At 39.1% G+C, this 21,589-nt stretch overlaps 1 protein-coding gene across 1 annotated transcript; it reads right to left on the bottom strand.

Moving 5' to 3' along the window:
* Nucleotides 1-1,078: 1,078 nt before the first annotated feature.
* Nucleotides 1,079-12,936, bottom strand: efcab7 (EF-hand calcium binding domain 7). Its single transcript, XM_054603047.1, has 13 exons — nucleotides 12,601-12,936; nucleotides 11,738-11,949; nucleotides 11,358-11,444; nucleotides 10,546-10,780; nucleotides 8,043-8,164; nucleotides 5,564-5,705; nucleotides 5,019-5,128; nucleotides 4,595-4,758; nucleotides 4,053-4,186; nucleotides 3,782-3,930; nucleotides 3,273-3,482; nucleotides 2,229-2,336; nucleotides 1,079-1,983 (listed from the first exon to the last, which is right to left on the bottom strand). The coding sequence occupies exons 1-13, from the start codon at nucleotides 12,728-12,730 to the stop codon at nucleotides 1,903-1,905; spliced, it is 1,884 nt and encodes a 627-aa protein (XP_054459022.1). The 5' UTR covers nucleotides 12,731-12,936; the 3' UTR covers nucleotides 1,079-1,902.
* Between the last annotated feature and the right edge of the window lie 8,653 nt (nucleotides 12,937-21,589).

Genomic DNA, 21,589 nt, shown 5'->3' with positions numbered 1-21,589 from the left:
CAGAATAACAAATTGGCTCACAACCCCTGAACCCAGACTGCCCTAAGCAGTCAAGTCTTTCTAAACCTCTGTGTTGGGAAAGGAAAAGTAGACAGGAGCTCAGGACATTAAATACATCTCACATGCCATGTGACCTTTACTTAGCTGGCTCTACTGTTTCAGCAGAGAAAGTCAAAGGGCAAATAATGGCCCAAGAGTTATAAATAGGAGGTCAAGATTGCTCTCAACTGGAAAGGCCAAGGGCAAATAAAGTTTAGACCTGAGCGCAGTGCAAAGGATTGCATTTCATTGCCAACCCAAATCCCCACAGCCCGATACTGTATTAATAATATGGAGAGCGGGGTGACAAATGGCTGCACAGTAACATGCAGACAGAAACAGACTGCAAGTACAAGAACTTAGGTACAATCCCTCATTTATAATGTAAAAATAACATCCAGTTAGCATTGATTTGGTTATCAACAGGTTATGTCTGGTTTCAACCGGGCTGCATTTAGTTGAACACTTCTTTAGATGTCCAGATTACATATAACAATTGTTTCAACAGCATTTAGACAATACTATTTCAATGTGCAGAAACGTCATGTTAGGACCAGCTTTGGGTTCTTCCTCAAATATCACACACATGTAATACCATTGAAACATCTGTTATATATGTCACCTAAATGTCTAAGAAACACTGATTCTCAGCCATCATTGTAGAAAATGATACCCGCTAGGTGTGATACCCTCCACCATTGTTCCTGTTTGACAAAAATGTTTCTGTGTTTGAGGAGAGCTGAATAAAATCCCAGTTTCCAATTGATACAAATCTACTGGTAACTTTCAATGGAAGGCAATCCAAACAGTGTAGACCTGCGTGATTACAGGGAAACAGTGAAATAGCATTTGTAGAGCCTGTATTTTTATGTGCTGTTGAAACAAAATGTTGGTGTCGGGCAAAATCAAGGGTTGCAACCAAAGATATCAGTGAAGGATATCTGTGATATGAATATTTTAATAATAATATTTACATGACAAATGTGATAACAATTTTAAGTAAAATATATAGAAACAAGGAAATGTAATCTTGGCGAGTTTGTTTTGGCCTATATTACATGACTGTATGCAGTGATGTGAAAAAAGCAGCTAAAAAGGTGAAAATCCTCTTTAATTTTATTATGATTACAGTGTGGTGATGCATAAGCCAAACATTTACAGAATTGAGTATGGTAAATAGCAATCTATTTTAGAATAATTTCCATGGCTACTACAAAATGTGTGTTGAGGTTACATACAGTAAAAGGACAGCATCAGACACAATAGTAGACTTTTTTTTTTTTAAATTATAAGAATAACTGTTAATTCACCTTAACAATATCTATCAATTAAAGGAATAATTTTTTATTAAAATGTGGTTTGGCAATATCGTCCCTGATCTATGCATTCTAAACATTAAAAGTGTAAATATCTGTAAATAGAATTTAGAAATTCTCTACACTAACTGAAGCATGTCAAAGGCACAACAAAAGAAGTAACAGCCATTACCAGCTGCATATTATGACTAGAGTTACCATCTCTAGCTGCCATCAATGGTTAACACCTCTGATGCATCGAGTCACTGAGCTTCTGAATCACCGTTCTTTCAGCTGGACCTGATCAAGCTGCTGGAGAGTCTCAGCTCCTGGTGTCTGACATATAAGGCTTTATATTAAACTCACAGGTAAGCTCTGAACGTGGGGCTTCTAAAAGTTGAAGGATAAGGCCGTGGTACTTCTGGACCTAAAATACACATTTGGCCGGACGAAAGTTTTCATATTGCCCGTGGATATCGAACAGTTTCTATTTGTTGTGTACCCTATTTGAAACCACTGGTTTAGGAATAATCTATCACTAGTGTAGTTGAGTGATGGGAGTACAGCTTCACGTGCAGGGTAGTATGGTCTCTACACAGTTGTAGGTCCAATCCTGTCTCTCATTAATGGGCAGAATGTGTTGGCACACCTAGAGGACATAGAACACAAGATCGTTGTGTTAGTATCCATAACACCATATAGCAATTTTATTACATGTTATCATCATATGAATTATAATAAAAGTATTTTCTTATTCCAACACTTCCATTCTACAACATAAGAATGTTGTAGAATGGGACATTTTCAAAGTTGTGTTTTTTTCTTGTCATAATAGGGTTACAAGGTTAATTTATTGAAATAATAAAAAAAAAAGACAGGATTTTCACTTCATACCATCTTAGTCCTGGCAGGCACCTCGACAGCGAACACACTCATGCCTCTGCTGCTGCAGCAGTTCCTGCTCTGCTCACTGTTTACATGGACAGTCACTTTCTGGTTGGTCTGCAACACAAAGGGTATATGCTTATACAACGCGAGCGAACAAAATTGACTTGACTTAACTGGTCACTTCACTAATCAGCTTTCTTAACACGAAATCACGATGCAGATATGAGCTACAACAGCTAATCAAACAGACATAGAGTGTAGATTTATGGTTACGTCAGGACTCTAAAGTCTAAAACTGTCTAATTTTTTTTATAAAAACAAATTATTGTGCTTTATCAATATAAAATTGTTAATGAACAGATGACCTTGTGCTAATGTGAGAAAAAAAACTGTTGCTATGTTTGGACACAACACAACTGTAGAGTTTGTGGGCATTGGATGTTTTCTGCTTCTCACTCATGAACCCTCAAAGCTGCTAATGTTACTGTAGATGAATTGTAATGCCATGATTAAATATAAAACAAAACAAATGACAAATCTACACTCTCATGAAGAAAAGGTAAACTGCGTAGAAATGTAACCATTTCCCCTGTAGTGGTTCCTTTGTATCACCAGGTCATTCTTTCTGAGTAGCTCCTGTTGCTATGAGAATCAATACGATAGCTGCATATCAATTACAAACAAACAGCGTCAATGGCCCTCTGCAGCGATACACAGAGGGTCTTATACAGCTCTGGAAAGTTTCTTTTTTCTTTATGCACTATACAAACATTTGAAATCTCTATGCTTTCAGTAATACCGATTAGAATTTGGTAAATAATCGTTATTATATAGGTCATTCCTTTCATTTTCTTACACTTGTTTTGATAATTAGTACCTCATACATTTATAAAATAGCTTATTCACTTACAGTCTTCACTCAGTCACTCATTTAAGGTTGGACTATCATCCCCCTAGTGGCCATCAGGGCACATGGCAATTTGACAATCACACTGAACCAGAAGTACTAGTCTTCAGTTTATCACTCCTGCACACGGTTTTGTTGTCTACCTTGTTGGCTATGAGCGAGGAGATCCTGTGTTCTCCTCGGTAGGTGTAGATGAAGACGTTGTCTTGTCCTCTCAGTGCTTTGGCCGCTGTCCTGGCTGTGATGGACTTCTGGAGGGCCTGGTTCTGAAGCTTGGGCCCTGAGTCCATACTGAGCGGCTGGATGGATGGCTGAGTGCCTTCACAGTGTACATCTATGTGGAATGGACAAGCCTGACAGAGTGGGAGGCAGAGGGAGTTCATTTAATTAGTAGGATTTGAGTGGGGTATTGGGACTCTCTCTGTATGTGTGTGTATTACAACCAGTGCTTTTGCACTCTGAGGCCTTTGTCATGTAAATCAAGTAAAAGAAACTTGGAATTGAGAGTCAAATCAGTAGCTGGTAACTTCTTATCAAAAGTCAAATGAAAGCCCTAAATTAGGTCTACATCATGTCATGTCATTTTAAAACTGATTGGAATTTATGTGATTGCATTTTACTATTGCAAGTAAGAGCAGATGTGTAAACTTACATCTACTAGCTCCAGCATTCGGTTGTAGCCCATGGCTTCCAGGGTGACCCACAAGTCTGCAGGGTCTCCGTCTTTCTCTGTGGCCTCCATCAGGTTGAGCTCCATAAAGCCCTGCCGTGTCAGCTGGTTCTTCCTCATATCAAAGTTCTCTGCATGCCCGAAAACAAATGGTGAGAGACATAATGGAACTCTCCCCCTTACATTATTTTTTTTTTAATGTATTTTACATAAATGTAACACTGTGTATTAGTTTCATAATGAGAATGATAACCTTTGCAGACAGCCCAGGCATCCTTGTCACATTTCTCTCCACTGGTCCTCAGCTCAAAGAAATTGTACTCCTCCAGACTGAGCAAACCATTGCCATCCAGGTCTATCACCTCAAAGATGTCAGACAGCACCTCCCTGTGGCCCAGAGGGAGCAACACAGAGACATGTCATACAGACGGCATCTATTCATTCACCGGTCCACTCTCCTATCCCTCCATTAAACTGCTGTGGTGGCAACAGAGCAAAGCAAAGCAGTCCAGACTTTGTTGCTTCAAATCACAGACTAGATTGTCTTTTTTTTATGCTGACGTTAATACTTTATACATTAATAAACAATCTCAATTGTTGCACATTGGCTAAAGCTGGTGTCATTTGATCAAACTTGGCTGTGTGTTGTGTTTTTATTCTTACTTTAGCACACAGACACGGCTACGCAATAACTTACACACACACACACACACACACACACACACACACACACACACACACACACACACACACACACACACACACACACACACACACACACACACACACACACACCTGAGTTCTCTGGTGAGGTCTAGCTCTCCAGTGTCAGTCCTGCAGACGAGCTCTATAGGTTTATTAGACAGGCTCTTTTTGCTCCTTTTCTTTAGTTTGCATCCACTAGTGAAGGGAAGCAGGTAATAAGTCCCAGCATGCAATTCTCCTTTCCAAATATATTTCTGTGGGAACAAAGGAGGAGAAGCAACAAAGTAAGTTAAAAACACTGAGTGCAATTTGGGATGTAGCACATCAAGTCTCAACTTCTTTGTCTCAGAAATGCTGCTAACTTTGGTGCTAACATACAAACACTTTCATCAGTCATCCGGGGTTAAAACAAACTCCTAATTTAAGCATAATTGGGGATGATTAGACATCTTAACACTGAAATATGTGCAAATGTTCAAGTACATGTACATCTCTCATTACAAACAACACATACTTCTTTGTCTTTTGACTCGGTGAAACACACTAAAGTTGAGTCCTCTTTTGTTTCACCAGCAGCCATTGCAAAAAGAGCCGTGTCCACTATCATCCATGGAGACGGCTTGTCTGCAAAATAACATAAGATAATACAAGATGCCAGGCATCGGTATAGATTATTAAATAACATCTTGTTCACTTTATGGAAAAAAAAACAAAAAAAACATTTTAATACAAAACAACCATATACAGACATGTAATATTAGACAATGCAAGTGCAGATGAATAGATAGGAGGGACTTTCCACTATCTACATTCATCAACCATCTGCAGTTGCATGCCCTCTTTTTATAAACTAAACGGAATAATCTGGAATTTACTTGGGTGACCTTTTTTATGCCAAAAGGTCACAAAAAGCATCTTCAAAACTGTGCAGCTTCACTGTGCATGCCACTAAAGAAAATTGTGAAGCCGTGGTGCAGAAAGCTGTCCAGCAAAAGAAAAATCACATTTTAACCATTTTTATGATCTTTGCTTCTGTGAAACATAAACCAGTGCCAGTACCGGGTCCGTGGCTGAGGCTGAATGGTTGGATGGTTAGGTAGACGTTGGTCGTCTGGGGAACGTTGAGCTGGTACTGCAGAGAGCTGATACTCCCATCATCCTCCAAGAAGAAACAGCCCTTCATATAACTGTGATGCCACTCCTGAAAAATAGATAACATTTCTTCTAAACGACGGTCCCACCACATGCATACAAACTGATATAGTTTGGATAATGAAGCAGGAAAATAAGCTTTATCAGACCTAGATCCAGTTGTTTTCTACTTCGAGCCCTTTGACGCATCATACATACAGTATATCATGTTATGTTCAGCCTAATATATTTTGTTATGTGTGGTCTCTCATTACATCCTGACACGATCCCAACAAAATGGATTTATTCATTCAACAGAAACCAAAGCTAATTTGCAGTTTCTATTAAAAGGGGGATTGATCTTGTGACGGGGGAAGTATATTTTGGCATGAAAATGTGAATAAAGTAGTCAATCATAACAGTGATTTTGCTCACTTGATTAACAGGAACTGCCTTTTTTGCTAATTACCGCTCCAACCTTCAGGGGGCATATCATTATCACACCGTTTTGTGTCAGCTCAGCAGCATGTAAACACTTGTTATACTCCTGCTGTTCCAGAGGAGGGCAGAAGTGTCACACTGTGTTTCTGCTAAAGGCTGAACTAAATCTCCCTCTAGGATCTGATATGGCAAATTGGAGTCCATTTAACTTTGATAAATACACCCTTTTCAATCTTGGGCCAGCGGCTATTCAAAACTACCAAGAGGCTACTTTGGCAATATTTATGAATCCTAATATTTCTCTCATTTTGCAATACTGTTGTTCCTTTGTCTGACAGCACAACTGAAATTAGGTAATAATTTGAAATTGAACAGGAACATCAAAAACAAGGAAGTTTTTCCTTCTACTCATTGGAGACACATTAAATGAAAACACAGTTGGTGTGGATACACAGTAAGAGCACACCGAGGGCTGTGCAGGTCTAGAATAGGCTATAAATCCTTTTAGTGGACAAATAAATCAGCAAGTTAAACAAAGAAAGTACCATAAAGACGGAGCACGTCACTCATTTAGAGAAAAGCCATTTTCTCAAAGTATTTATCTTGGGCTGTGAGAGGCATAAAAGATCAAACCATAACACTTCAGTGGCTTGTCCAGACAATATTGAATGAGGTAAACTGCCATGGGCACCCATCAACTGCTTAAAGACATCAGAATTAATGCCCCCATAGAGAGAGGGTCAGGCTGCAGACTAATAAAGGTGCTGTCACCAGCTCCGGCCACAGGTTTGATTAACTGCCGCGCAGAGGGTCGAGGGATACCAAACCAGCCACACACACACATTTTAACCACAACCTTTACCTTATAACTCTAACCCCAAGAATACAAACAAATCCTGTGATGAAAGAATAGCCTTAACTTGTTATGTTTGTATTCATGACGACAAATTTGCATCCCACAAGGCGCATCCACGCACACACACACCGTCACATTCACACCACTACAAAAACACAGCCTACCCTCCATCCACCACCTCCCAATTATGGTCCTGTGGCAATATAGCAGCCACTATAGCAAGCAGAACTTCCCTCAGAGGAAATCTCTGGACACACATTCTTTTACCTCGATGATGTCTGGCCCTTTCCAATCTCAACACATACCTGGACCTGTGAGATGGAGCACAGGGCTGTTATTTCTACTTATTTATTTAATTATTTTTCTTGCTGTAAAGCAAACCAGCCGAGGTTAAGCCAAAAAGTGTGAAAACAAAGAGCGTGGGATCAATAAAGTGTATATCTATCCACCCTTTGGCTAAATTCGCCCATCATAAAAACAATGGGTAACAGTGACACTGGGAGAGTAGTGGGGCTGCAAAGTCCTTTGCTATCACGGAGTCTCTCTCTGGAGCCCAAATACTTAGATTGCCCGGTTTTGTCAGTTATGGGACAAACAATTGAATCTTTCAGATGCATAACATAGCCAGCATGTTGCGTGTAGAATATAATAAGGATATGCGACAAATCATGTAATGGATGCGTTATTACTAGACATTACTGTATTACATTTAATGTACTGTCATCAAAAGCCATTTTTAAACATTAGTAGACAGGAAACTCAAATGGGACTAAAAGCTGTTATTACTTTGTTTAGAATAAGAAAGTGTTAAAACATGGACTTTCATGGGTGACTGACAAACATGATCTCAGAAATATCCTTGGGTTCTCAGAACATATTTCGCAATATTTTTGACAATTAATTTAATAGATTAATGATTAATCACTTAGTCTGGAAAATAATTGACAGATGAATTGATAATGAAGATGAGACAAATTGTAGCTCGAGTGTGGTTATGACTATGAGTGTGTGTGTGTGTGTGTGTGTGTGTGTGTGTGTGTGTGTGTGTGTGTGTGTGTGTGTGTGTGTGTGTGTGTGTGTGTGTGTGTGTGTGTGTTGGGGGGGTGTTACCTGTAAGCCTGAAGGCTCTGGTATTTTGCTGGTCTTAGTGCTGCTGGATGTCATAGTGATTGAGTTCGACAGGGACGACCGTCTGCTGCGAGCAGAAGAAGGACGGGAGGATGATCTGCTGTCTGAGAGACACACACACACACACACACACACACACACACACACACACACACACACACACACACACACACACACACACACACACACACACACACACACACACACACACACACACACATAAAAATTAACTTTGCTCAACACAAACACAAAAACACATATGCTTAAAATCCACCCATGGTTAAGTTGCTGTAACAGAACAGAACGCTCAACTGACTGACTGACAGATTAAGAACAGCCCTCCTCTCTCCGAACAGTAAACACACTTTTAAGAGAGAGATGAGGTGCACAACACAATCGACACTGTAATCCGTCTTCACAGTTCAAGCGTAGACGGCTACGTTGCATGTGGGTTCTGAGAAGGTGTGATCAACAAGTTCAACTACCTTTTAATTAATTATGGAGGCCTTTTAAATCACAAATGGCATAACAGCACCCTCTCAAATCCATTATCTCGCACAACTTTTTCCCTTGAACTCTAATTGAAGCCAGAAAATATCAATTCACTAATGAGGGGTCTGATTATTTCCAAGCCCGGGAAATCAAGATGCGACATAATGCGAAAGGCTTACAAGCAAATTACCGTAGCAGAGAAATAAATAGACCCACTGTCATGGAACTTGTGATGGATCTATTTTGTATTGATGGGAGCATTTTAATCTAGACGATCAAATTGCAGCTCTTATGTGAATGTGGACAAAGATGCACTGAAGGATGGCCAAACAAAAGCTTCAATGTGAGTTTATAGCCGGTTTTCTTTCAGCACTAGTGGTGGAAAAACTGCAAGAATTGAACTAAACAGACCAATTATCAGAGAAACACCACGACAGTTCATCAAACGGTCTGACTGTCTGCCAAAACATGTTAGACACACAACAACTGACGCCTAAATATTGGGCTGTATCTCGTCAGTTATTTGTAAAACAATTAACCAAAATGACACACATCCATTACAGTTAAAACCTTATTCTTAGTGTAGCATTCTTTTATACTGACAAATGTAGGAGCAAATAAGCAGTCAAAACTGTTTTTGAGCTCCTAGAATAACCCATTCAACATGTGCGATCACGTTGCATCTTATGTTGGAGCCTTGTTAAAATGTAGCAGGTATAAATCAATACGAGGGAGAGGCACAATAATGTGATAATCCCGACAACTATGTGGGAGCTCATTTGTTTTTGCAGTGGTGGTCGACTGGGCCCTCCTCCCGACCACCGTCTAATCCCTCATCATCTCCCCAGTGAGAAGTGGTGGAATCCTCCAAATCAATAACATGAACATGGACTGACCACCTAAATCAACCCCATCTATCTTCCCACTGCGGGCCTGTCCCTGGCTCGCTCATCCAGGATCTCTGTTCTTCTCTTTCCTCGGAATGCTGGTTTTAAAGTGCAAAAAGTGGATTTTTACATCCACCTTCAACTGGCTGAATGTGTTGTCTCTTTGCACAGAAACACTCTGTTGATTCATCAAAAACGGTTACGGAAGGCTGAAGCTGGACGTGATGCCAGTCATTGTTTGTTTAAGCAATGAAAACATATTTTTTGGCAAGAGAGCCAACTCCAAAGCCAAAGTTGAAAGGCAGCATTTTTCATCAGCACAGATGGAGCTTTTGTCAATCTCTTAATGGCAGAAGTGATTACCCAAATCACAACGCTTTACAGTCTCCTCCCTCCAAACAAGCTGCCCTAATTGTGTGGCTATTATGATGTATGGACTGTCTTAATGAGGTGATTTGTCACAGGGGGGAGTGAAAAATCGATCAATAACAGAGCTATTATTTATTCATCAAAACTAATCGGCGAGGCGTATTGGGGCAAGCAGTGTGTATCGGTGTGCAACAATAAATTGGAATCTGAAGTATACATGATGTGCAGTGGCCATTGGCTGCTACTTTGTACCTGTAGATTTTGCCGTACAAATTGCAATTACGTTTTGGAGTCATACACTAATAAGATGTTAGCATTTCCATACAAAAATCCAGACCTCAATATATTTTCCCCATAGTTGGACATTGAGTTGAGTAATGGCCGGTGTTGGAAACAAATTTTGCGAAAACATGCAGTGCAGAATTCTGGGACAGAGTAACTATGAGAAGTCATCAGAGGTTATAACATTTGCTTCACTGTGGCCTCGACCCTTTTTCTTTTTAATGTTTGTTAATTCATATCTAAATCAGGATGGGGATTCTAAAAAATATAGTAAGATGTTAGATTATGTTTTGTGAATGAAGAAGAGTACTTTTGAAGGAGAGAAATAACAGAGAAAAGGGCAAACATTTTCGCCCTTGGAATCACTCTTGATGTCTTCAACATTCAATAAAAATGTATTGCAAAAAAAAAAAAATCCCATACAAGTCAAATTATTCTGTCCCTACATGTTGTACCTTTCTTGAGTGTGGTGTCTGATTCTGCCCGGGGTGTTTCTAGAGGTTGAGGGAGAGTCGCTGCTGCTTGTGCTGCTGCTGCTGCTGATGACGATGATGCTGACGACACTGAGCTCTTTGGAGGGCTGTATGACTGACTGCCAAAGTTCTGTCTCTTCAGCTTGGCATTTGCCTCGAGCCTCTCCAAAGCAGCCACCTGGCACTGCTCTACTGTAGACACAAGCAATCTGCAGAACTGACAGCAAGAGGAAACCAGCAGTTAGTGCATGATACATGAGGATGTTGTGAGGCGAGAGAGAGCGTCAGAGATGCTAACATCTTGGATGGAGGTAAACATATGACACTAAATAAAGACGGTCATAGAGTTGATTTCTTTGCACTATTTAATTTTCTGGGCTACAACACATCGCGGATTCTTCTGTATTTTATGTGAATTCAAATTACCTTTAAAGAAAAAAAGTTTTGAACAAATGACTCTTAAGAAAATGTTTTTTATCTCTTAATGTGGTGCATTTGAACTGGTTCAGAGCCATGTCTATTATTTGTAGCAAGTAGTAAAAATAAGGGTGAAAGTTCCAAAAGTTTTGTCTGCTTGGGATTACTGCCTTTTGCTTTGAGACTACGCTGTGCATTGAATATCTTAAGCTGATCCATCAGATGAGACATTTAAATAACCGACACACAAAGATGGGATAAATGTATTAAATATACATGTTTTCATAGACTTGGACACATTAGTTAATCAGACAAGTGTGGGTCATACAGCAAAGAATAACAGAATCAGAAGTCGCTTTATACTTATCTAAACTTACTTCTGCATAGTCCAGTTTGCCGTCTTTGTTGATGTCAGCCAATGAAAAAATAGCATTCACCTCTTCAGTGGTCATTTTCTCTCCTCTCTAAAAGATCCAACATATTTTCTTTAGTAGTAAAAACACCACGACAAATAAAAAAAAGACTATTTCATTTGCGAATGAGCCAATCAGCGATTTTGATCAGTTTATGTTCAGGCAGTCTACATCTGTCATACAACATCAGTGGGACCCCTGTTGCTGCGGCAGCTCAGTTGGCTCAGAATGTTCAACGTCTCAATTTATTCAAAATGAACAAGTTTATTCTAAACCTAACTCTTAAAAACAAGCAGACAATTTGCTACATATCTTACATACACAAACTGTTTAAGGCTACTCACTGTGGTAAGGGCCTTTTCCAGTTCACTGTGTGAGATGTAGCCATCACTGTTCAAATCCATCTTTTTGAACGCTCTCATTAGCTCAGTTTCCTCAGTTTTCTTCTCATTTTTCAGAATCTCACAGAAGTCGTCAAAGTTCAGTTTGGATGTTCTCGGGGTCCAGTATTTATTGAGAGTTGCATGGGCTGGATTTCTCCCAGCATGCTGTAGAGCTTAATAGGACAAATAGTAAAGAACATTGAAACTCCAAGTAGCAATGGCCGATGACAACCAACAACTAGCTATAGCACAGGGACCCTTTTCTCTGTGCTTGAAATTTCACCCCTTTTTTTAATGACACATACAGTACCAGTCAAAAGTTTGAACACACCTTCTCATTCAACTACTTTGAAGAATCTAAAATATAAAACATATTCTGGTTTGTTGAGCATTTGTTTGTTTACCACATCATTCCATATGTGTTCCTTCATAGTTTGGATGTCTTCAATATTAATCTACAATGTAGAAAAAAATAAAAATAAAAATAAAGAAAAACCATTGAATGAGAAGGTGTGTCCAAACTTTTGACTGGTACTGTACATTATTTAAAACATTTAAATCCCCCACAATGAGTCACTTTTCTCTTGTTCCAGCTCTTCATCACAACTATATAGTGGAAGAGTTTGAAGAGGAAATCCACTGTTAAAATGACACTGTTGTTCCCAAACCTTTTGAACATGTAAGTCAATATTTGCGAAGAGACAACAGTCTCATGTGACAAATACCATGAGAAGGACATCTATTAAATATGGGTTTAATGGCACATGTAGTAGGTGGTATGCTAACAGTTTTATTAGGTAGTTAATAGTTTTAAATGATCTTACCACGACATAGCTGCTGTTTCGAGGCAATATTTGTCAAACTAGATTTGAACACAGCCAGGTATGCGGCCCTACACTGCACGTAGAAAGCCTCCTCTTCATCAGAAGTACGAGGCGACTCTTGAACAGACATCTTATGAATTAGAGATGGACCTGGTTATCGTTAGCTATCTAACAGCTAGCTAATGTAGCACTCTTCGGCTTATAAAACCAGACGACAGCCAACAATATGCTATTATTTTTTACTTTTTCATTACAGCGTAACAATCGTCTGAAGACGTGCAACATGCATTTTATTGAACCAGATTCTCGTCAGCAGAGACATTCGCCAAACACCGTTGCTACCTTAGCGTCTGTTGCTAGGTAAACAAAAACTCCTCAGTGTTCACTAGAAATGCCACGGAAGAAACAACGTCAAATTTTCCGGTTCCTTCTAAAAAATATGTTATAACGTATTTGACCATTTGAGATTATTAAACAAATTAACGCATTTTAAAGATTATTTATAAGGATTTATTTTTGACTCAGACAGTTTGTTTGGTTGTTCGAGTTGTCTCTGCAGTGCTGCGACATGCGGAACTATATATAGGAGCATGTAGGTTTTGCTCGAACTATTTGAGTGTAGCACAGGCGCCAGATTCATACATTTGTGACAAACAAAGTTCTGCTAAAACAACCTTAAAATGCCATGAGTATTTTTCATCGCAGTATACAATAATCAATACAAAGTATTAGCTTCGAAGTTTTAGGTTAGTTTGTCTGACTTCAACGCTGTTGTACTTAACTGATACTGACTATTGTGTTTTTACATATTAGTGTTTGTTGTGGCCTCCTCCTTTTGTTTTGAATCTCTCCTGGCTGCAATAATCCCATAAAATCAACATTACTGTATTTTGCTATCATCGATGTAGTTGAAGTGTGAAATGCAGGGAGCGTTAATGTATTATTATGATTATATGTAAGAGAAACAAAATGGGCCTAGAAAGAGCATTTGCTGCATGATGTTGATTGATGCTGCTGCAGGTTAACATACAACATTCCTTTACTTTGGTATTGTGTTTTTATGATACATTAGGTCCTTTTTATGAGCTAATTTTATTGTAACTGGAATACTACTTAAGTACAGAGAAGATTCAAATAACCAAGAATGGCCTAGCTTTGTGTGAAAAAACGCAATTCATTGACATCTAACACTTGAGTGAGAAAAGCTCTGCACTTTAACAATGCCCATACATTATTGGTCCTTAAACCAATTGTGCCTAAGCTGCTTGAGCCAAATTTGTGAGATGTAATACTGGTCTATGTAAATACATTTGACTTGACCACTGGCCGGGAGTTAATGAAAACATTGTGTTTGTTCTCAACTGGCACTATTTGTATAATGACTTAATTTAAGTCATACATAAATAATAATATTATCCCCATCTAAATCCACCAAGCAACGGCAACTTGTATATCTGTCAGTGTTCTGTAGATTGTGTTATTAAGGAATCAACAGGCAAAACCAAAGTCACAACTAATGAAGAAGAGGTCCCACAGACAGAGTTGGAGGAGTGAGTACTCAAAGTACACCTTTTGTAGTCCCTATATGTTAGAACATTATTTCAACAATGAGTAATATTATAGGCTGCAAACATTTTTTTTTACGCATTGTGTCAATACACTAAGATACAAAGTAAAGCATAGAGTTAAAGGGTTACAGAGAACTCCTTTTTACGAGTTGCTATATTTCAATTGCCACACTTTCCTGATGGTCATAGTGACATATCAGAATTTAATGACAGGAGACACGGAATGACGGAGATCCATCACTGGCCAAATTATCAGTGATTTACATAGCACTAAAAATAGTTGTATAAGAGTCACTTAACACAAGGACCATTTCCTTAGTCAAGGCAGACAGTTGGTGTCTGGCCCATCCATCAAGACAAGCATTAGTTTTTAATTTTATAGTGCTGTCACTAATAAGTTACATGAGCTCGATTTACAGTACATTCATAACACTCACTTGGTTATGTCATATTAGGGTCATTTGGGGAAAAGCAGTGTTGTAATTTATTGCACATTTTGAAATAAGTTAAACTGTATTTAGAGATGAAAATTGGAAGCCTAAACAGCCAGAATAAAGACAGATATACATCCACACCAATTAAATATAAGAATACAATAAGGCACAACAAAAAAGGAGATCAATAAGATATTTAAAAATCACTGCTTTACAACAGGGTATTTTAGATGAACGATGCTTTATCTATAGACAATTGTTTAGATCATTACCACTATGAAATGGAAGTAGCCCAAATTCAGGAATGACATGAAATGTTTTCTATTGTATAAGACCTGGGTTGTATCTTGTGGTTTTCAATATCTCCTTTAGGCTCATTCAGGCTCCAGCCAATGTTAGTAGTTATGTGTAGTCTTTTTAGAGATATGTTTTAGTTTTTAATATTACAGCCGATTATTTATCTATAAGAACACTGTCAGAATTATACTAAAAAGAATTCTGAGTCATTGTGCTTTTCTAACGACACTCTCTTTTGCTTTGACCAGATTGTACTCCCTGCAGTTCAAACTGGAGCAGTCAGTGGAAGCATTCATCAAGGCCAGGAAAGAGCTGGAGGAAATATTCATGAGTAAGACTTCTTCTTTGGTCTTAAATCTTGACAATAGGCGGAAACGTCTCTGTCCCCATCATATCTTCAGATTGAGAGATGATGGTTTTTATTACATACTGAATATTCACTTCAGACATGGCTTTTCCTTTCAGAATACAGCTGTGTGTTTTTTTTGTATTTCTTCATCCATTTCCAGCTTTCCTTTTCCCTTTCCCCTCATCTCCTGTGTAATTCTAGGGGGTTGTGTGGTTTTCCTTTAATCCCATTGATCCTGTGTTTTTAATTAGTCAGCAGATGGCAGCAGTGAACAAGGACGTTTCTTCACTGGATCTTCTACTGACTTTAAGGATGAGCTAAAGAGACACAGAGAGTTGAGTGAGTACAATGTTGGATACGGCTATTTTATAAAGTCAGTCGGAAAAACTGAGCTTGAATGAGTTATTTGCTTCATTTTTCACTCCCTCAACTGGATATAATGATGCATGAAACTAGCTAGGATTTATATTCTGTTTACATTCATTTACAGCATCAAATATTAAGAAAACATTTTGCGTGAGGCTCGCTATTTGTTCTCACTTTTAAAATGTTTGTGTTGGCATTTGTGTCTTTTCAGCTCGGAGAGTAGTGTCATCTTTGAAAGAAGGTAAACATGTGCTATTACGCTTCTACATCATCAAGGTAAACACGCCTACATCACATTAATGAAATTTTGTCACAGTGTTCACTGAGAGGCTTTAAGGCCACGTGCTACGTAGAGCTGAGAGTCGAAAAATATCACAAGATAAACTGAAGATTAAAGCTGACAAGCATGTTTGGTAAAATTGCTGCAAAATTTTTACACTAATCTGCAAAGGTCAAATTATTTTAGATTTCTTGGACAACTTGAATGGTTTAAAAGTTAAAAGTTATGTGCAGTATAAAAGGCCTTTATTCGCATTATTTTTCAGTGACATCCTTTAAAAATGGATCAATGTAGACAGCTGTGATTGTGACCTTATCTCTAGGTCTTTTAAGAGCTTTACAAAAACATTTTGGTCCCAATTGTTTGATTGATTTCAAGACGAGCAGAAAAACGAACGTAGTCACGAGGCTGTTTCATTCCCAAGGACATCCCCATCCGCTAAACCTTCACCATTTGATTCTCTTCCCCCTGCATCAGCTTTGCTATTTAACATTAGCAGCATCAATGAATGCTTGTTTGTTGTACAGACAATCGTGTGCTCTGCGACCTTTGCAGAAAAACAGCATTTTGTTATGGTTACACAAACAAGTCAATGAGTGGATTTCCTACGGATAGAATTCATTTGATTATTTTAGGCACATATTATGCCTGCAGCAGAGCAATTCTTGTGATCCAATCATACAATGGTGACTTGTGGAAAATGAATAGGGGGTATTGTCGGGAGGCGAGCTTGTTTTCCGATAAGGTTGTCAGAAATTATTTTAATTAGTTCCAGTAAGGGAGCAGAACATACATGATGCATTGTTGATCCACACCCCAGGAATGTCACATTTTTTGTCACATGGCGAATCCATGAAATTTATCAGTTTTGGATCAGTCTCCTTCCAACAACAGACTTCATAATGTCAGGGCGGATAGATGTGGGAGAGAATTGGCCCTCTATGTGCATTGAGACACACATTTTAAGTAAATAAACTGTTATTCAAAGCTGCCGAAGAGTTCTGGCCTATATCCTCTGGGAGCGTGAAATCCAGACAGATGATGTTGATGGTATCTTAAAGCAGTGGTTCTCAACCTCTTTTTCAGTGATGTACCCCCTGTGAAATATTTTTTCAGCCAAGTACCCCCTAACCGGCGCAAAGCATTTTAGGTTGAAAAAAAGATGTAATACACAGCGCTCTGCCATCAGTGTCTGATTTATTAAACACTGAAAATTGCATTGTTGCATTGAATTCAGTTGATGAACTTACACTTATATTTTATTGAATATTTATTAAATAACTATTTTTAAAGGATTTTTGAAAGGATGCTAATTTTAAATATATTTTTTAAAAATCTCACGTACCCCCTGGAGTGCCTTCACGTACCCCCAAGGGGTACACGTACCCCCATTTGAGAACCACTGTCTTAAAGGATGATCCTGCTCTGGTGTAAAATGTTTGTTTAGATTCACTGCTATGGCTTTTGGGCTTTGGGTCCATGTGCTGAATACAAGGGAGGGATGGGTAAGTGCTTCATGAGGACAGAGGAATATAATGTGCTGGTTGTTCTCTTATCTTGACAGCGATGGGATCCATATACTTGCATGCATTTTTGTGTGTGAGGACAATTCTATCTATCACCCCAAAGAGCTACATTGAAGCATGTTTTAGGGACTGCGGTATGATTTAAATTGACAGCATGGCTCAGGTAATTTAAATTGAATTGATTTAAATTAACTGAGCCATGCTGATATGGTGTTTGTCTCCCTTCAAATTAAGATAATCTCTATCTCTATTATAAAAAAATATGTCTCCTTTTTACTCTGGGAGATGTGGATTGATGAGGCAAACATGAAGACATTAGTGGCACATGACTATGGCAAATATACAGACTATTCATAATAGTATAACAGTGAATGATAAAACACAGAGTAACAGTAGCACAAGATGAGAAGAGTCCTTAAGTCAGCAAACTGACTCCATAATGTCAGTTACACTGCAACATCTGTATAAAGTTTTCCAGCAGGCTACTGGTCATACTGGACCATATGAGGCTGTAGCAGTAAAGCCGCTGTGTGTTGTGAGTGTGTATTTGATTACTGTGAGAATTTTTTATTCATTTTTTATCTCTCATTACATAGTCTTACCTTAAACACTGCATATTTTGGATCCTTTTATATTGTTTGCAACTTAGAAGTGGGGAAAAAACTAATGTTCCATGGCAGCCATTACACACCAGGAAGAGCCCTTTCTGAATGTTCAGACTCCGTACACCAGGCTCTCCCCTCTCTTAGGTGCCAAGCCTCCCACCCCCCCCAGCACCTCCACCATGCCGAGGCAGCTGAGTAAATCCACGGGGACATTTAAACCTTGAAGGTCAATCCTCCAACCCTGCTTCCCTTTCTATGTCTTCTGTCCCCCCTTCCTTTTTTTTCCTGCCTTGTGATCCCCTTTTCCATCTTATGCTGTGATACAGTAGTTTAAACTAGCCTTCCTCTTCCCTCAGAGTGAGAGCGCAGTGTTAAGAAGCGCTTACGACCGTCCTTTAAGGTTAACAAAAGTTTCAGTAAGCATTCTAAAGAAGTCACTCTCGGTGAGCAATCAGGCTTGGGGCGAGCATAAATCCTCCGGGTATAGTCGCGGCATTACAAATACCCGCAGCGCCTGTATGTGCTGATGACTACAAAATTGAAAAAGAAAGGCCCTAATAATTCTGAGGCAAGTTTCCCTCAGCAGTGGGTATTGATTATTTGTGTGTGGTGAGAGATTTGGAAAATTCAATTAAAGGAGTTGTGCAAAGGATTCATAAATTCAGCCCCTCCGACCTGTATCAAGACATGGTTATGTTCTAAATCAATGCTGCACTTCACAATATATTTTCTTAGGAACATAAAAATAAATAACATTTAAACAGTTCTGCTTACTGCAGAAAAACAAATTTTATTTTCTCCGAAGCTTTTTAGTAACAGCCAAGTCCTGACTTGTGCACATCTTCAGGGTGGTAACGTATTTTTATTGCAGTTTTCCCATAAGAAAATCCAATATAATATGAATTTTGATATGACAAAATGAGGAGAAAGGGGACAACTCAGCAGTGTAAAAATTGATCAGGCCACAGACCGGGTCACGTTGGGGAAGATTTGTATGTCGGCAGTAATGGGCTGTATTAAAAAGAAGATTCCTTAAGAAGTCATAAAAGTGATGGGGCCGTGTCGCAGGTTGTGGGCCAGCAGCCCAGGCAGCTCCCAGACTCCGCACATCAATCCTAGCAGGCCTCACGGACAGATGCCACCTACCCACCGGGAGTTTTATGCTTTCTGATTAAACACACGGTTGCAATTAAAGGGGGGAGTTGTATATTAGACGGTTTTGGTCCAAGCGAAGCCGCTGGCCTTCGATCGACAACGTGGGTTGCAGAGTATGCAATCTATCCAAGCTTGATTTCTGATTTAGTGAATGTCATTGCATTTCATCTCAGGGTGCAAAAAATATACTTCCATGTTTCTTTGAAATATTAACATAGCAAGCAAATAATGGTTTGTTTCATAACCGAATACAGCTGAGGGTTAAATTAAAACACTAATTAGCATTATCAAATGATAAGATTATAAGATTGTCATTGACTTTACGTTAAGTAGCTCCATAGTTGTCAAGACTTTTTGTCTCTCCGGTTGCTTTTCTGCATTTTCTTGCCACATGTGTTGCTTTGAGTATCGCCTAGATTATTTCAAAAAGAAATGCCAGCTATTAAATAAACACTTTGACTTTTCTATAAATGCGTTTCTCCTTTTAGGAATTGTGAAGATGAGTAGCTCCTATGAGTTTCTGAAGTCCATTATGGGCTGAGTTACAATAACCTTCCACTCTAATTTTTTTAATTTGAAATGAATTTCCATACATCTTGGTATATAGAAAAAATATGCCTCTTGTTGACTCTCATCTTTATGAACATTCAGTCTTGACAGTGACTGTGGTGTGTGCGTGTCATATCACTCGGTGCCAGTGGGGTTACAATCATGTTTTCCTCTCCCATATTCCCCAAGTTTTTGTTAGCGAGGTATTTCGGCTGTTGACAGCTAATGGAATTGCTCTTCACCTCTTGTGCGTATGATCCCGCCGAGATAAGGCAGGAAATGAATGTGGAATCTGTGCTGTCAGTTGAGAGGCTGAGATGTCTTCCAAGCCGTCATTCATCTGCGAGAGAAGTGTCTGAAACGGTGGGAGCGAATCCTCTGACATGTTAGACCGCGTCTACCCGCCGGAGCCTCAGCACGGCAGCTGACAAATGTTGATTCTACATTACCCACAATGCTGCAACGCTGTGCAAATAATGTTCTTTCAGATGGCAACTCTCCTCCGCTTTATGGCTAAAACTATGCAATCCTTCCCACCTGTGCAGTTTAACACCTTTTGAAAAGTAAAGGTGAGGGGGGGCAAACTGTCTTGCACAAGACAGTAGTCTCTTTATTTGGCAGTGCCTGGGAAGGCCGAGGCCTCTCACTGCCCGTGCCGACCTAAGCAACAGCTGGTGTTCGCAGCAACATTTCCTATTTCTGCCTAAGGTGGATCGTGTAACTCTCACTTTATCACCCTTAGAGGCCACGTGAAGGACAAAGCCAGCACGCTCATAAACAAAACTAATGTTTTGATACTGGCCCCTTTGGAGAATGATAGAAAGATTCGTGTTGCTTTTAATGCCCCCTTGCCTCCATTGATGCATCACAAAGAATCTCTCACCGATACAGTTTCCTCTATAGGTTGAGATCTAAAACAGTTTGCTCATCTTCTTACTTCTAGTAATGTGAATGAGTAATCTTGGGTCCCTTAGGACGTTTTTTTTTAATTTCCCATAAGCACAAAGTTTTAGCTATGAGGGTACAGTCACTACTCACTGCGCCGGACTCTTGTCTAAACGTTATACTCACAGAAACTGGTGATATGCAGGGACGAGGTGGTGACGGGAGACTTACTTTAACTGTGGTTTGACAATGAAAAAGATAAACTGCATATTTTATCAGGCTGAATGAGACCCTTCTATTTATGAGTTTCCAACTGCAAATCCAATCCGTCTCATAACAGTTACAACAGAGCAGTGTAAACGCAGCCGGACCACACAGCTTGCTTCAATGAGTGTTATATTTTGTAGCAAGTTCTGTGGTTGAGAGTGTGTTGTCACATACTGCAGCGGATTACCTTTGAGTATCTGGTTTATACATGGGTCTTAAATGCTTTTATGTATACTTTATTTCAATACTAATAAAAATAATTTCCATTAGCAATGAATCTTTAATTCTTTTTCCAATTTCAGAATTGTAAAAAATAACCGATACAAGTTTAAAAATGATGTCTTCATCCCATTATCCTTCAAGCCCATTATTCAACTAATTGTCGTAGCACTATTTAACCTGAATAAGGTAAACCAGAAATGATTGTTTTTAACATATTGATTTGATTTACACCATGCTGCATTAGTCGTTTACCTGTATTATACTACTAACTTAATACTAATGGTATTGATTTTCCTTTCCCTTTTTTCCATTTCAGAGGTTGGAGGTAAATTCCCATTTTTCCTCCCATCTTTCTAAATTAACTGGCATGACTTTATATAAACACATGTTATATAAGGGCAGACTGACGCCTTTCCCACCACCTGTAATTGGCCCCCTGTGTTCATGTCCTATTGTAGTAACAGTTAACTCAGATCTTGGGCTCCT

This window comes from Anoplopoma fimbria, chromosome 8 (assembly GCF_027596085.1).
Source record: "Anoplopoma fimbria isolate UVic2021 breed Golden Eagle Sablefish chromosome 8, Afim_UVic_2022, whole genome shotgun sequence".
In the NCBI taxonomy this organism is placed as follows: Eukaryota; Metazoa; Chordata; class Actinopteri; order Perciformes; family Anoplopomatidae; genus Anoplopoma; species Anoplopoma fimbria.
Note: the sequence above shows the minus strand (reverse complement) of the source record. Positions and strands in the feature narration are given on the sequence as shown.